Genomic DNA, 15,000 nt, shown 5'->3' on the forward strand with positions numbered 1-15,000 from the left:
GGCGGAGTGATTCGGATTGGGTAAAATGTCGAAGCTGGACAAAACCGCAAAAAAAAAAAAAAAAAAAAAAAAAAAGCGATACAGTTTAATTAATTTTAGTGCACATAAAATTGTTTTATATTACTATGAGTTTCAACGTGAAATCACAACACCAAGCATTAGTTAGTGTCGGAACCAAACCAGTAGTGATAAAGCAAACAGGCAAATAAATAAATCCTCAAATGCAGTCCACCACGCTTAAGAAAGGCAGTATTTTACTTAAAAATATACAACAGCCCTCCCCGTATACCCTCCAAAACACTCATACAAATGCACATACACAGATCTCTAAACAAGCTTTCATCAACAAAACACCAAATTCGGTAACCAATCTTTCCAGGAAACAACTTAGTTGAAAAATCATTTCCAGTAAGACAAAAGTGACACTAATACGTCTGCATTTAGATCACCACTCCGCACTCAAAAAGCGCCAACACAGAATCGGACTGACAACAGACACCAAGTGCCACACAAAGGACACAAGCCACCTCTGGGTACATTGTCCCATACCCACTCCCTACAAACTCCTACAAATCGATCTCTTCGATAGATGACTTACGGACCGATCCAATGAGTGTCTGCGGGCCCTCTGCCTAAGAATTGGGATAACGGAGTGATCGATGGGTTGAAAGCATAAAAAAAGAAAAAAAAAATCATTACATCGCATTTATTTGAATAAATCTTGAAACTTCGAACCTGATCAATGTGAGTGACCGTTCGGGAAGTGTTTCATTGACTATGCAATTGTCAAAGTTGTTTCTACTTTTTTTTTTTATCAAAACGACGCTATTATACACTAAAACTACTGTTTCACGCTTGCTTTCAATTCTGTGTGGAAATATTTCCATTTCTGATGACACTATTTTCTCTGAAAACCTTAAAGATTTGTTTCAAGTTCCCTACCCCCAAGTCTCTTTCTTTTGTTTAAGGAAAAAATAATTAAGACGATTTTGATTTTTTTTATTAATTCAACTTAGTACCTCGCCTTGGTAAATGTTATAGTTTTCTTACGAAATCCAGACACAATGGGAAAACAGCGCATTCCAAATTTATACGGACTTGTAATTTACGCAATATATTGACAGCAGTCTTATTTTCACTTCAATTGCCATATCATTTCACATCTGTGTCCATTGCGTTACATATGCTAATATTAGAACTCATCAGTGATTTTCCAGATCATTGTGATGACTTGTCTAAATCATTTTGGTTATCTAATTGATTTCAATTATCATTAACTTTTCCGGAAACTATAGAATATTTGGAAGCTGAAGATTTTGACTTTTAATTTAATTAAGTTGTGTCTATACTATGCACAAAAGTGTCCTAAGGACTAAGCCCTGGGAACTTCAATCTCAAATTTTTCCGGGATATAAGGTTTACAATTCAGAACATTGCATTTTTTGAGACGACCCAGAAAGTTTCTGATCCGACAAAATAGGTTTCTATTAACTCTCTGCGGTGCGATGTTAGTACTTTCTCATATGAGGCAGCATCGAAAGCTTTGGCAAAGTTTAGATTTATGGAATCTATAAAAAACTCTTTTGTTATCGTTTAGGATGATTTTCTAAAATTTGAGTGAATCGTCTGCACGGAAACGTATACGTGTGAATTGTTAACTATCAAATTGTTGCTTTTTGAGTGACGTTCTATAGTACTTCTTACAACTGTTTCTACCAGTTTTTCCGTGATTTTAGCTTAGTTTATGGGTTATCATTTATTTTATATTTCTGCCTTTCAGGTATGTTTCTGCCTTATAGGAGTAGCTTTTGCCAATTTCTATTCACATACAGTAGTATAGTTGGGCACGAAACAAATAAACGTGATTTTTCTTTAAATTAGAAAGACAAGATATTTATTTTTCTCCGATATAAGGAAACTTTTTGACAAGCAGGAAAGCTGTGTAGAATTATCTCAATTATGAACCTCTGAAACCCGGAAGTTCTTAATTTTCGAAACAAAAGCATCTTGCGGGAATATATCAGGATATAAGGCAGTATTAGTATGTAATTGGCAGTTGCCCGAGGTCTGCCTACTTGATAAAGCTATAACAAGCGGAACGTTGTACGAATAGGCTCAATCATCACATGTTTTTTTAGAAGAAAGTATTTCTTGTGTCCGAAGTTTTCTATACTTTGAAAATTTCTTTTCCAAATATCGGAGATATCAAAGATTTAGGGATCTCCAACAAAAATCTGTCTGTACGAACAATGACGTCTCAGAAATTTCTGTGCTTATCTATGTAGCGATCTCGTAACACAAGAGTCCCTTGGATAACAAAATCATTTCAGTGGATCACTTTGAATTGATCGGGACTAAGCAAAACCTCGAAAATCCATTCAACCTAAAGTGATCTAACAATTCACAACAATGTTTTTTTTTTTATGAAATACTGCGTCGTGATTTGCTTAGTTTTTGGTTATCTTCTACTCACCTTGTCTTGTGCACACATACATTATATCTGATAAGTATTTTTTTTTTTTTTTTAAAGGCTATCTACCCAAAAGGGGGCCATTAAGCTTGATGTGAAATTGTTCAGTCTCTACGTTTTTTTCATTCTCTTCTTGTGGTGGCGGTGAGGACTATGCCGTTTCTCTTAATATCATGCTTGATCAAAATTGTCATTCCATTTGATGTTATACAAACTCATTCTTAGATTAAAATAAGTACTCCCCCCCAAAAAAAATGGTTTATGTACGTCATTTTAACAAACCTTACTTTATTGATATTATTGACGTCATTCTTCTGCTGACACATTCTTCACAAATCTGTGTTGTTCAGCGTTGACTAAAGGAAATAATATGTTCTTTTATAAAAAAACACTTGTGATATGCAAAATATGTCCTGTTATAGTCAGATAATAAAGAATAGACTTGATAATCTATTTCAACGAATGTAAGTGTATATCCGTATAGTAGGTGTAATTGTTGCAAAATTTACTGTAATGTATTCTATTTTCTTAAATTGAGTCTCAAAAAAATCTCAAAAGTAGTAAATAACTGTGTTTCATAAAGGCCAATCTTATATCGATTAAACATTTCACTATCAATAACAATTTACAAGTGTACGAGTAATTGTCATGTGGTTTTATAAAGTCGAAGGAAACTTGGTTGCACACAGAACTTTTACGTATGTATTGCTGTTTCACAACCTCCTTTAGATCAATTAAACACAAATAGATTCTAGTATTTTGTTGACGATATCCAGTGCTTTTATCATTTGGTGGTAAAGGAGGAATTTAAGTTGGGTAGCAGAAGATAATTATAGTAGAAGCTAAAAATTGATCGTATTCTTTTTTTCAATCGAGATCAGTCTCCAATCATATGTGACTCTGGTTCATATGATTATCAATAAATTCCCTAGAATATTGCCATTGCAAAACATATGCCATAAACGACCCATAAAAAGTCAATTCAACACTGAATAAAATCGTCTGGGTTGCCTCTATCTACTATCAGTGTTCTATCTGGGACCTCGGAAGTCGAAGCGAGGGGATCTCACGGTCCCTGGCTGAGAATCGCAAAGTCAAATGAAGATTATTTCGTCATAGAACTCTCATGGTCCTATAGCACTCCAGGTGGGACCGTACCTCCTAATCTCTTCTGTTATCTTTAATCACACGAGACCGCTTGAAGTCGCTCACCGCGCATGCGCATTGTATAGATTAGTTTATGATAAACGCCAGCCGGTTTTAGTCAGCTAAGAAGCGGTTGGATCAGGATATAACCACAACCTCTCGAATCCCATACCCTCACCGACGTCCTTCCCTCCCCTCACCCCCAACCCCCAACCCCAACCCCCAACCTATCGGCTGAAATTAAGGATTATTATTTTTTTTTCCAAGGTAATCTTCGCACGGGGTTGACGTGATGAACAAGCTGTCCTTGTGGAAGAAAATAGATCCTTATCTGTTGTCGAAGTGGCCTGGCAGCTGCAAGCTCTTCTTGCGTAATTCTTGTACATCTGGGAGATAGGGAGACACAAAAACAAACACTGAAAGATAAAAAAAAAAAAATGAAAAACGAGTGCACTCATATTTTGGTATATCTTTGCTGATAAGCAGAGCTTCAATTCTTCAAAACAATATGACAACAATATGGTGTATTCATTAAGATAGTAAAAGAGAAATTTAATGAGGATATCAGACAGGATAGGGAAGCACAAATTAAGACTTACCGACATAATTGAATAAAGATTAGTATCTAATCATAAAGAATGCTGCATGACTTTACCTCCGAGGAGTAACATAAAGATCTCTAGTATATATATATATATATACATATATATACACATATATATATATATATATATATATATATATATATATATAAAGATATATATAGATGTATATATATATGTACATGTATATATATATAATATATATATATATATATTTATATACATACATATATATATATATATATATACATATATATATTTATACATATATATGTATACAAATATATATCTGTATATAATGTGCCATTAATCTTATTATGTGATTATATACCCATTTAAAAACTGTGACCAACCAAAACTCTAAAAAAAAAAATAATAAGTCTCCCTTTCACTTGTCTTATCTCTTTTCAATCAAAACAGATCGTAAAACCAGCAACTCAAAGAAGTTTTCATCTCCCAGAACCTAACCACGCTGAGTTCTTCTCCAAGATCAGCAAACTCCTGGAATTTTTCGTCTCTAGAAGTTCTTCACAAAGAGTCTTAAGCTCCCGGAACCTGTTCTCGAGTTCGCAAGAGTAAATTCCAGAAGCTTTTCTCGAAGTAGTATCAACCACCAAACACCTTTTTCTTTGGAAAACTCTTCAAGGCGCTCTGCTGTCTCTTACGTCGCGTTCTGAAGATGGAGTTCTTGGGAACTATTCCTCGTCGGGTAGAGGAGACGAGAAAGTCATTTACTGGAGGCACGGTCCTCTCCCGGCTCTCAGAAACCTCAGACTATTCAGTAGACTCCGAAGCAGGCTCGAGCGGTGTCTTCGCCATCTCCAGCTCGACAGAGTACCTCTACGAAAACAGACCTAGGATTCCGAAAGGTAAACGTGGCTCATTCACTTATTATATTTACATATTTACACCTATTGTACTTACTTAGTTAAAGGCAACTCATAATAATTGTCTTTCCAGATTTTAGTCCAAATTAAGTCATGGTATGCTTATTGAACTCCAGCAACTTAAAATATGCATTACCATTTCCATGGTTGTATGGGTGACCATACTATTATACATTAGAAATTCAGCGGGTAAAAAATTTCCTCTATTTGGCGTTGCTGTTAATCCATTTCCCAGCAGGTGGATATTTATTATTAATATACACATACATACATACATACATACATACATACATACATACATACATACATACATACATACATACATACATACATACATACATACATACATACATACAAAGGATTACAAAGGATTACAAAGGCAAAGCATGCCGACAGGAGACCTTTTGATCCATATCTAGGTCGGATGAAAAAAAAAAAAAAAAAAAAAAAAATCATATTAATAATAAATTAAAACTATAACAATGTAAATAACAATTAAAATACATAAATAAATGCATTGGTATAGTTGAATAACAAACAAACAGGTAAATAGTAAATGATAATAAATTGACATATAACTAATAATAAATGAAAATCAGACAGATAAATTATAACAAAACAAAAAATATAACATAAATTATAATAATTACAGCATCTTACTTAGGTATTTATCTAAATGATTCTTAAAGCTTCGAACTGAACTACATTGCACTACCTGTGCAGGAAGTTTATTCCATTCATTAACTACACGGTTGGCAAAGTTGTTTCTACCTACTTCCAAATTGAATCTATTTCCGGACAGTTTGAGACCATTGTTTCTTGTCTGATTCTCATTCAATGTGAAAATTTGGTCACTTTTGATGTTGTCAATTCCCTTTAAAATCTTAAAGACCTGTATCAAGTCACCTCTGAGTCTACGCTTTTTTAGGGAAAACAGATTCATATGTTTTAGTCGATTTTCGTATGATTTATTTTTGATATTTGGAATCAGTTTTGTGGCTCGCCGTTGTACTTTTTCCAGTCTGTCAATGTCTTTAATGAGATTCGGTGACCATACGGAAACAGCATATTCCAAATGTGGACGAACTAACGATTTATATAGCTTGTTAATGAGTGATGGACTTTTGAAATCAAAAGATCGCGCAATCAATCCCAGAATCTTATTTGCTTTCTCAGAGGCTGAAATACACTGCTTGGATGATTTGAGGTCGTTACTGATAATTACGCCGAGATCTTTTTCACTATCCACTTTTGTTAACGAATTTCCAAATAACTTGTAATCGTACTTGCTGTTATTTTTACCTATGTGCATTACCTTGCATTTACTTGTGTTAAATTTCATTAGCCACTTTTCAGACCATTGCTGTAATTTATCTAAATCTTCTTGAATATCTAATTGGTTTGAGTGATCATTTGCCACTCCGCACAGTTTTGTATCATCAGCAAATTTGGAAACAGTAGATTTTAGTCCATGGTCTATATCATTTATATATACTATGAATAGAAGTGGCCCAAGAACGGAACCCTGAGGAACTCCACTTGCAACACTTTTCCATCCAGAAGTTTTTCCATTTAAAACAACTCTGTTTTCGACCTTTCAACCAATTACTAGTCCAACCTAATAGGCTACCACTTATTCCATGCAAAGCTAATTTAGTAAGAAGTCTTTCGTGTGGGACGGTATCAAAAGCTTTTGCAAAGTCTAGATATATTAAATCTATATTGTTTCTTTTGTCAAAATTCGAGACAACTGTGTTGTAGAATACATACATACATACATACATACATACATACATACACACATACATACATAAATACATACATACACACATACATACATACATACATACATACATACATACATACATACATACATACATACATACATACATACATACATACATACATACATAAATACATACATACATACATACATACATACGTACATACATACATACATACATACATGCATACATACATACATACATTCAAACATACATAAATGCATTCATACGTGCATACATACATACATACATACATGCATATATATATATATATATATATTCATATATATACACATATATATATATATATAAATATATACATATATATATTTGTATATATATATATATACATATACATATATATATATATACATATATGTATATATATATATATATATATATATATATATATATATATAGATATATATATATATATACATAAATATATATATAAGGTCATATCAAAACACCAGGGCAGGACTCGTAGTAAATTTAGATTTAAAAAGGAAATAGGCAAGAATTGGTTTACTAATAGGGTGGTCGACGAATGGAATAAACTTAGTAACCATGTAGTAAGCGCTGAAACTATCAGTTGTTTTAAGAAACGATTAGACAACTTTATGGATGTGGATGACAGGTGGTGATGGATACGGAGCTGCCTAGTGTAGGCCTTATGGTCTCTTGCAGTCTCCTTCATTCTTATGTTCTTATGTATGTTCACAGGCTTCAATTCTTTGAAGTTGTTTATAATGCAGAAATATAGCCTATCATGAGCGTACACAACTTAGACCTACAGATTCTCTTAATTCAAAGGCGCACATGACTTCTCCTAGTGATTCCTGCCAGATGTAAAGCAACCAATCAGAACCCCCGATTTTCACAACACCGACCAATGAAGCAGAGGATAGCCAGTATATAAACGTCATACACACATTCTCTAAACATTCAACCTGAATATGGCCTTCTGTGAATACGAAAATTGTGCAACAAACTGTGGAAACATAGTCAGCAGACCACCAGCCCAACATCGTAAGCTAGCAGGAGAAATATGAGTTCTAAATTCGAAGTTAAACAACGCAGAAACAGCAGTGCCATATAATCTCATTTATCTACAAAAAGAAAAGAAAAAAGGAAAAAATACTTATACGTACACACACACACACACACACACACACACACACACACACACACACACACACACACACACACACACACACACACACACACACACATACACAAACACAAACACACACACACACACACATACACACACACACACACACACACACACACACACACACACACACACACACACACACACACACACACACACACACACACACACACACACACACATATATATATATATACACACATATATATATATATATATATATATATACATATATACATATATGTATATATATACAATATAATATATATGTGTGTGTGTGTCGATGTGTGTATTTGTACTGTATATATGTACGTATATGTGTGTGTACGATCTATTTTAATATCCACCATCGTCCCTGTCCCTTACAGAAACATGGGGCGCTCGACACACACTGATCCTCATGGGGTTCCTGGGCTTTGCGGCCACCTACGGCATGAGGGTCAACCTGTCGGTGGCCATCGTGGCCATGGTGAAGCACACCTTAGTGGCCAACAGCAGCAACGAGAACTCGGAGGGCACCTGCCCTATGCCTAACAACGGAGGCGACCAGGACTCATCTCTGGAGGTTTGTAGTCTTGTCTTAATATTGTTCTTCAGCGAACATCAGAGACGAGCTTGAAGATTTAGGAATTCTTAGTTGTTGGCAGCGTTCCTTCAGTGCTGTTGAGAAGGAAAGAACAAGTATAGGTGTGTGATGCACGAGTGTAGATACACGAGTGTGGATGTACATCATTTCGTACTTGTGTGTGTATTTTTTTGTGTGTGTATGTGATTCTGCGTCCTTTGGTATCATTGTTGTTATTATCATAACTATAATTATTAGTATTGTTGATATCATAATTATCATTATTATTATTATTATTATTGTTATCATTATTATTATCATTGTTGTTATTATCATTATTATTACCATTATCATCATTATTATCATGATCATTATTGCTACGCAGATATCGGGCGAGTTTGACTGGGATGAGAACGTCCAGGGTCTAATGCTTGCCGCCTTCTTCTACGGTTATGCCGTCAGCAACCTCTTCGGAGGACGGCTGGCCGAGCACTTCGGTGGGAAGTTGGTGCTGGGCTGGGGCATTGTCCTTACAGGCATCCTCAGCATCATCTCACCCTTCTGCGCCCGGATAGCGCCAGAACTCTTCTTTGCCATCAGGGTCCTCGAAGGATTGACTGAGGTAATTGTATTTCTTTTTCTATTCTTCGTAGTAAAAAGCGCGTTAAATAAGGCAAGCTGAATCAGTAGATGGGTCGACAGTAAACTAATAAGTAAACAAATAGAAGAATAAGTAGAAATTGATAGATATCCACATAATTGAATAATGAAAGCACATGTAAGCAAATCGATGAATTAATAGATGTATGAATAATAGATGCATAAATAAGTAGATAGAATAACAAGTTAATATGTAACTAAATAGATAAATAAATAATAAAAGATAATGATATAATGAATAAATAAATGAACAGATAGATAAATGAATAGATTAATAAAGGATAAACGAGGATGGAAAAATAAGCAGATTCCCTGGAAATGAATAGGCAAATGCATAAAGTGTTCACAAAGCCCAGCTTCGAAGGAATAACAGGACGATGTCTCGGTATATATATATATATATATATATATATATATATATATATATATATATATATATATATATATATATATATATATATATATATATATATATATATATATATATGGCACAGGCTCTCACGGAGACAATTTTGGTTAAAATCAACCGCGCTAATATATCTAACTATTCTAAGTTGTATTTTCTTGAATTTAAGGAAGGACTTCCTATCTACTTCATTCAACTTATGGACGGAAAAGGAAAAGCGCTGGAGAGTGCCGATAAATACTATTAAAAATATAGCAGAATGTAAAAAAACTGTTGACAATAATACCAAAAAACTCGGAGCTTTTACCTGCTGCCCGGGATCAGAGGAAGTATCCCCCCGGGCCAATCAGAGCCCAGCATTCCACCCGGACCGAGTTGGCTGAGCCGTAGGCCCCGTATATTAGGCCTCCGCCTAGCCATCTTCTTTACTTAACACTAGCCCTTCATGAACAGTACATCGCCTCTACAGCAAATGAAGTCTTCTCACCCTGAAGAAGCCTCTTAGTGAGATGAAAAAACTCCGAGTTTTTGGTGTTGTCAACAGATTTTTACATGCTGTTAAATTTTTAATAGTATTTATCGGCATTCTCCAGTGCTTTTCCTCTTCCATTCACCATGGATGATTTTGTCCATAAGTTGAATGAAGTTGATAGGAAGTCCTTCCTTAAACTCAAGAAAATACAACTTAAAATAGTTATATCTATTAGCGCGGTTGATTTGAACCAATATATATATATATATATATATATATATATATATATATATATATATATATATATATATATATATATCACATGCTAGCGTAGGATCGAGTCCTTGGCTGTACACCATTTCAATTTCTGCATGTATGCCTCCTCGAGTTTCTTGATGTTGATGGCTTAGAATTAAAGTAAATTGTGGTTGATATATATATATATATATATATATATATATATATACTGTATATATATATGTATATATATATATATACATACTGTATATATATATATGTATATATACATATATATATATGTATATATACATATATATATATATATATATATATATATATATATATATCGATAATTTTTATGACAGTTGCATGCGGGGCTCGAACCCGCTGTACTCGGCTATCCGTAAATTACCTGTACGGCGCCCTAGACCACTACACCACAGAGACTATAAAATCCTTGAAACCTGGAATCGAACTGATTCCCGAGGGAAGGAAGATCACTTATTACGGCGATCCGAATTCCTGTATTACTCAAGGACCAGCCCACCAGTGGTGTGGGGTAAGGATCGGGACGAACCTCTTTCACGCTTATCGCCATTGTAACTATGAGAGGAATGCGCTAATGGCAGCGACATCAAACCGATAATTGTTATGACAGTTGCATGCGGGGCTCGAACCCGCTGTACTCGGCTATCCGTAAATTACCTGTACGGCGCCCTAGACTATGCAACTGTCATAAAAATTATCGGTTTGATGTCGCTTCCATTAGCGTATTCCTCTCATAGTTACAATGGCGATAAGCGTGAAAGGGGTTCGTCCCGGTCCTTACCCCACACCACTGGTGGGCTGGTCCTTGAGTAATACAGGAATTCGGATCGCCGTAATAAGTGATCTTCCTTCCCTCGGGAATCAGTTCGATTCCAGGTTTCAAGGATTTTATAGTCTCTGTGGTGTAGTGGTCTAGGGCGCCGTACAGGTAATTTACGGATAGCCGAGTACAGCGGGTTCGAGCCCCGCATGCAACTGTCATAAAAATTATCGGTTTGATGTCGCTGCCATTAGCGTATTCCTCTCATAGTTACAATGGCGATAAGCGTGAAAGGGGTTCGTCCCGGTCCTTACCCCACACCACTGGTGGGCTGGTCCTTGAGTAATACAGGAATTCGGATCGCCGTAATAAGTGATCTTCCTTCCCTCGGGAATCAGTTCGATTCCAGGTTTCAAGGATTTTATAGTCTCTGTGGTGTAGTGGTCTAGGGCGCCGTACAGGTAATTTACGGATAGCCGAGTACAGCGGGTTCGAGCCCCGCATGCAACTGTCATAAAAATTATCGGTTTGATGTCGCTGCCATTAGCGTATTCCTCTCATAGTTACAATGGCGATAAGCGTGAAAGGGGTTCGTCCCGGTCCTTACCCCACACCACTGGTGGGCTGGTCCTTGAGTAATACAGGAATTCGGATCGCCGTAATAAGTGATCTTCCTTCCCTCGGGAATCAGTTCGATTCCAGGTTTCAAGGATTTTATAGTCTCTGTGGTGTAGTGGTCTAGGGCGCCGTACAGGTAATTTACAGATAGCCGAGTACAGCGGGTTCGAGCCCCGCATGCAACTGTCATAAAAATTATCGGTTTGATGTCGCTGCCATTAGCGTATTCCTCTCATATATATATATATATACATATATAGAGAGAGACTCAAAATCACAGTTTTTTGGGTGTTGGCGTGGGATTGGGGAAATATTATCAGAGAGAATGGACTTTCAGAGTCTTCCGAAAAAAGTCAAACACATGGACTCAGTAAAGGAGAGACATATATCCACATATACTGATGATTCCCCTTCTTGGCGCAGGGCGTGACTGTACCCTCAATGCACCAGCTCCTGTCGACATGGGCACCGTCTGTCGAACGCAGCCAGTTCTCATCCTTCGTGTATGCAGGTAAAAGACGAACTTCGCCTTCAACATATGCATGTAAAATAAAAGAAACATCTACAAACTCATGTTATGCCATGTACTCTAAGAAATATAAAGGTATACTCGTATATGTACGCACAGTGCATCTGTATAAAACGTACGTACATTCACACGTTTGCATAAACTTATATATATATATATATATATATATATGTGTGTGTGTGTGTGTGTGTGTGTATACAGTATGTACACACACACACACACACACACACACACACACACACACACACACACACACACACACACACACACACACACACACACACACACACACACACACACACACACACACACTTCACATTGTCTCATGTAATTTTATCGTAGTGTCCTACAGAAAAACATACAAATGTATATTTTTGAATGACTGACTTCGCCTATGTCATCGTCAGGAGTCCAGTTCGGGACTGTGATCACAATGCCCGTGTGCGGCTGGCTCTGTAACACCGACCTCTTTGGTGGATGGCCCTCCGCCTTCTACATCTTCGGGGGTCTGGGCGTTATTTGGGGTGTCTTCTGGTACTTCCTGGTGTACGACCTGCCCGAAGACCACCCGAAAATTTCTCAGGAGGAACTCACGTACATCCTGGGCTGGACGGAAGGAAACAAACAGAAGGAGGTGAGGAGTTTTGGGATTCATTATCAATGTGAGTTCGAAATTATGAGAGTTGCTGTGTGTGTAGTTTGTATACATTGTGTAATGTGTCATTTTTTTCCGCATGTTTGTAGCCTTTGGCTGTTCCATGGAGAGAAATCTTCACGTCTCGACCCTTCTATGCTCTAGCCATCCTGCATTTCGGTAACAGCTGGGGATTCTACACGCTCCTTACCGAACTCCCCACCTACCTCAGCAACATCCAGCACTTTGACATGAAAAGCGTGAGTACAGCAGGGAGGAAAAACTCTTTATATACAAATAATTTTTATGGCCGTCGCGTATAAGACTCGAACCTACCGCTCTGACGCCAAGAGGCTACCGAAACAGTGCCTTGGCGTCAGAGCGGTTAGGTTCGAGTCCTATACGCGACGGCTATAAACATTATCTGATTGATGTCGCTGTTCACTAGCGAATTTCTCATATAAACATATACGTTAACACATGTATACATACATTCACACATATTCATTCACATATACATGCATATAAATATACGTTTGAAAAAATACCCATCCATGTCCTTGCCTCAAAAGCTCATGACTTTGAGAACTGTAACGGTGGCATATCACCACAACCAAACTCTTTATATAAATTTGTGTATATATACATAAATATATACGTTAATACATGTATGCATACATTCACACATATTTATTTACATATACATGCATGTAAATATACGTTTGGAAAAATACCCATCCATGCCCTTGCCTCCAAAGCTCATGACTTTGAGAACTGTAATCATAACCATAACCAAGAATATGAAACGAGGCAGAATACGAAAGGAAAGGCTACGCACAACCGAAAAAAAAGTATTAGAAATAACAAGAAAAATACTGGTGTGAGACTTCGATTGTAGAGAGGTGAAATAGGAAGAGTGGGAAGCAGGTGGAAATGAGTAATCATGGGAGAATACTCTGTTGAACATAGAAGTGAATAACATCATTGTAACTCATTGTCCCTTTTCGTCTTCAGAACGGGTTGGTATCTGCCCTGCCCTATTTGATCATGTGGCTGGTCAGCGTCATCTACAGCCTTGTCATGGGTCTTTTGGCCCGCCGAGGTCGCATCTCTCTTATTGGCATCAGGAGGCTCTCGGCATCCATAGGTAAGTGATGTCTTAGGAATGTAACCCAATACGAATCCATGTAGTGATTCCTTTATTTACTTAATTATTGTATGTATCTATTGTATATATAATACTTCTTTATTATACATGAGTACTTAATATCAACATATATCTATTGTAAATGTATTGTGTAAGTAGGCCTATGTAGTCACAACATTATACTAAATACCTTATTGCTATGGCACGTATATAAATGTGTATAGGGCACTTATATAATGTAATGACTACAATACATTTACAATAAATGTATGTTGATATAAGTACTCATGTATAATGAAGAAGTATTAGATATACAATAAATATATACAATAATTATGTAAATAAAGGAATCACTGCACCCATACCTGAGTGTGGGATTGATCCATCTAGGTTAGTGATACTCAACCAGGGCATTTATTTATCTAGGAAGGTTGAATTAGACCAGTAAATAAGTAATTTCATTTGGCATTGAATCATTATACATGAAGTGCAGATAAAGAAAGAACACAGTTCGAAGTAACAATTACAATCTTAAACTATTAGAATATCTATCTTTCCAAAACTGCAACCCTACAAATTCTAAAGTCTGCATAACCTTCAGAAAATTTTGATATACTTGAGCGGTACTAATTACATCAGTAATATGAATTAACATTTTAGCTTTTGAGTAGGAGAAATTGATAAATAGAGGAAGTAAACAAATTACAACTACTAACTTAAGGTCATCCCGTTATTATTATTACCATTCTCTTTTACTTGGTTATCGAAAGAAAACGGACAAATTATAAACAAAACTTTGCTATCATATCATCATATTCTAATATTTCTCTCTCGCTTTGGTGTTAATTTCATCAACCA

General features: G+C 36.2%; 1 protein-coding gene across 2 annotated transcripts in view; it reads left to right on the forward strand.

Annotated features, from left to right (window-relative positions):
- Window positions 1-15,000, forward strand: part of LOC143028264 (putative inorganic phosphate cotransporter) — a 20,186-nt gene that overhangs the window by 269 nt on the left and 4,917 nt on the right. Inside the window, exons 2-9 of one of the 2 annotated variants that reach the window (XM_076190096.1) lie at window positions 4,639-4,719; window positions 4,779-5,087; window positions 8,432-8,628; window positions 9,014-9,250; window positions 12,256-12,343; window positions 12,769-12,995; window positions 13,106-13,255; window positions 14,010-14,142. In XM_076190096.1, coding sequence (XP_076046211.1) covers window positions 4,898-5,087; window positions 8,432-8,628; window positions 9,014-9,250; window positions 12,256-12,343; window positions 12,769-12,995; window positions 13,106-13,255; window positions 14,010-14,142 — 1,222 coding nt within the window. In that variant the 5' untranslated portion in view covers window positions 4,639-4,719; window positions 4,779-4,897. Of the gene's footprint in view, window positions 1-4,638; window positions 5,088-8,431; window positions 8,629-9,013; window positions 9,251-12,255; window positions 12,344-12,768; window positions 12,996-13,105; window positions 13,256-14,009; window positions 14,143-15,000 lie in introns of both variants that reach the window. The other variant, XM_076190097.1, reaches the window with a different exon arrangement.

The sequence above is a fragment of the Oratosquilla oratoria genome, chromosome 9, assembly GCF_046742065.1.
Source record: "Oratosquilla oratoria isolate Oo_2021 chromosome 9, ASM4674206v1, whole genome shotgun sequence".
NCBI classification, from domain to species: domain Eukaryota; kingdom Metazoa; phylum Arthropoda; class Malacostraca; order Stomatopoda; family Squillidae; genus Oratosquilla; species Oratosquilla oratoria.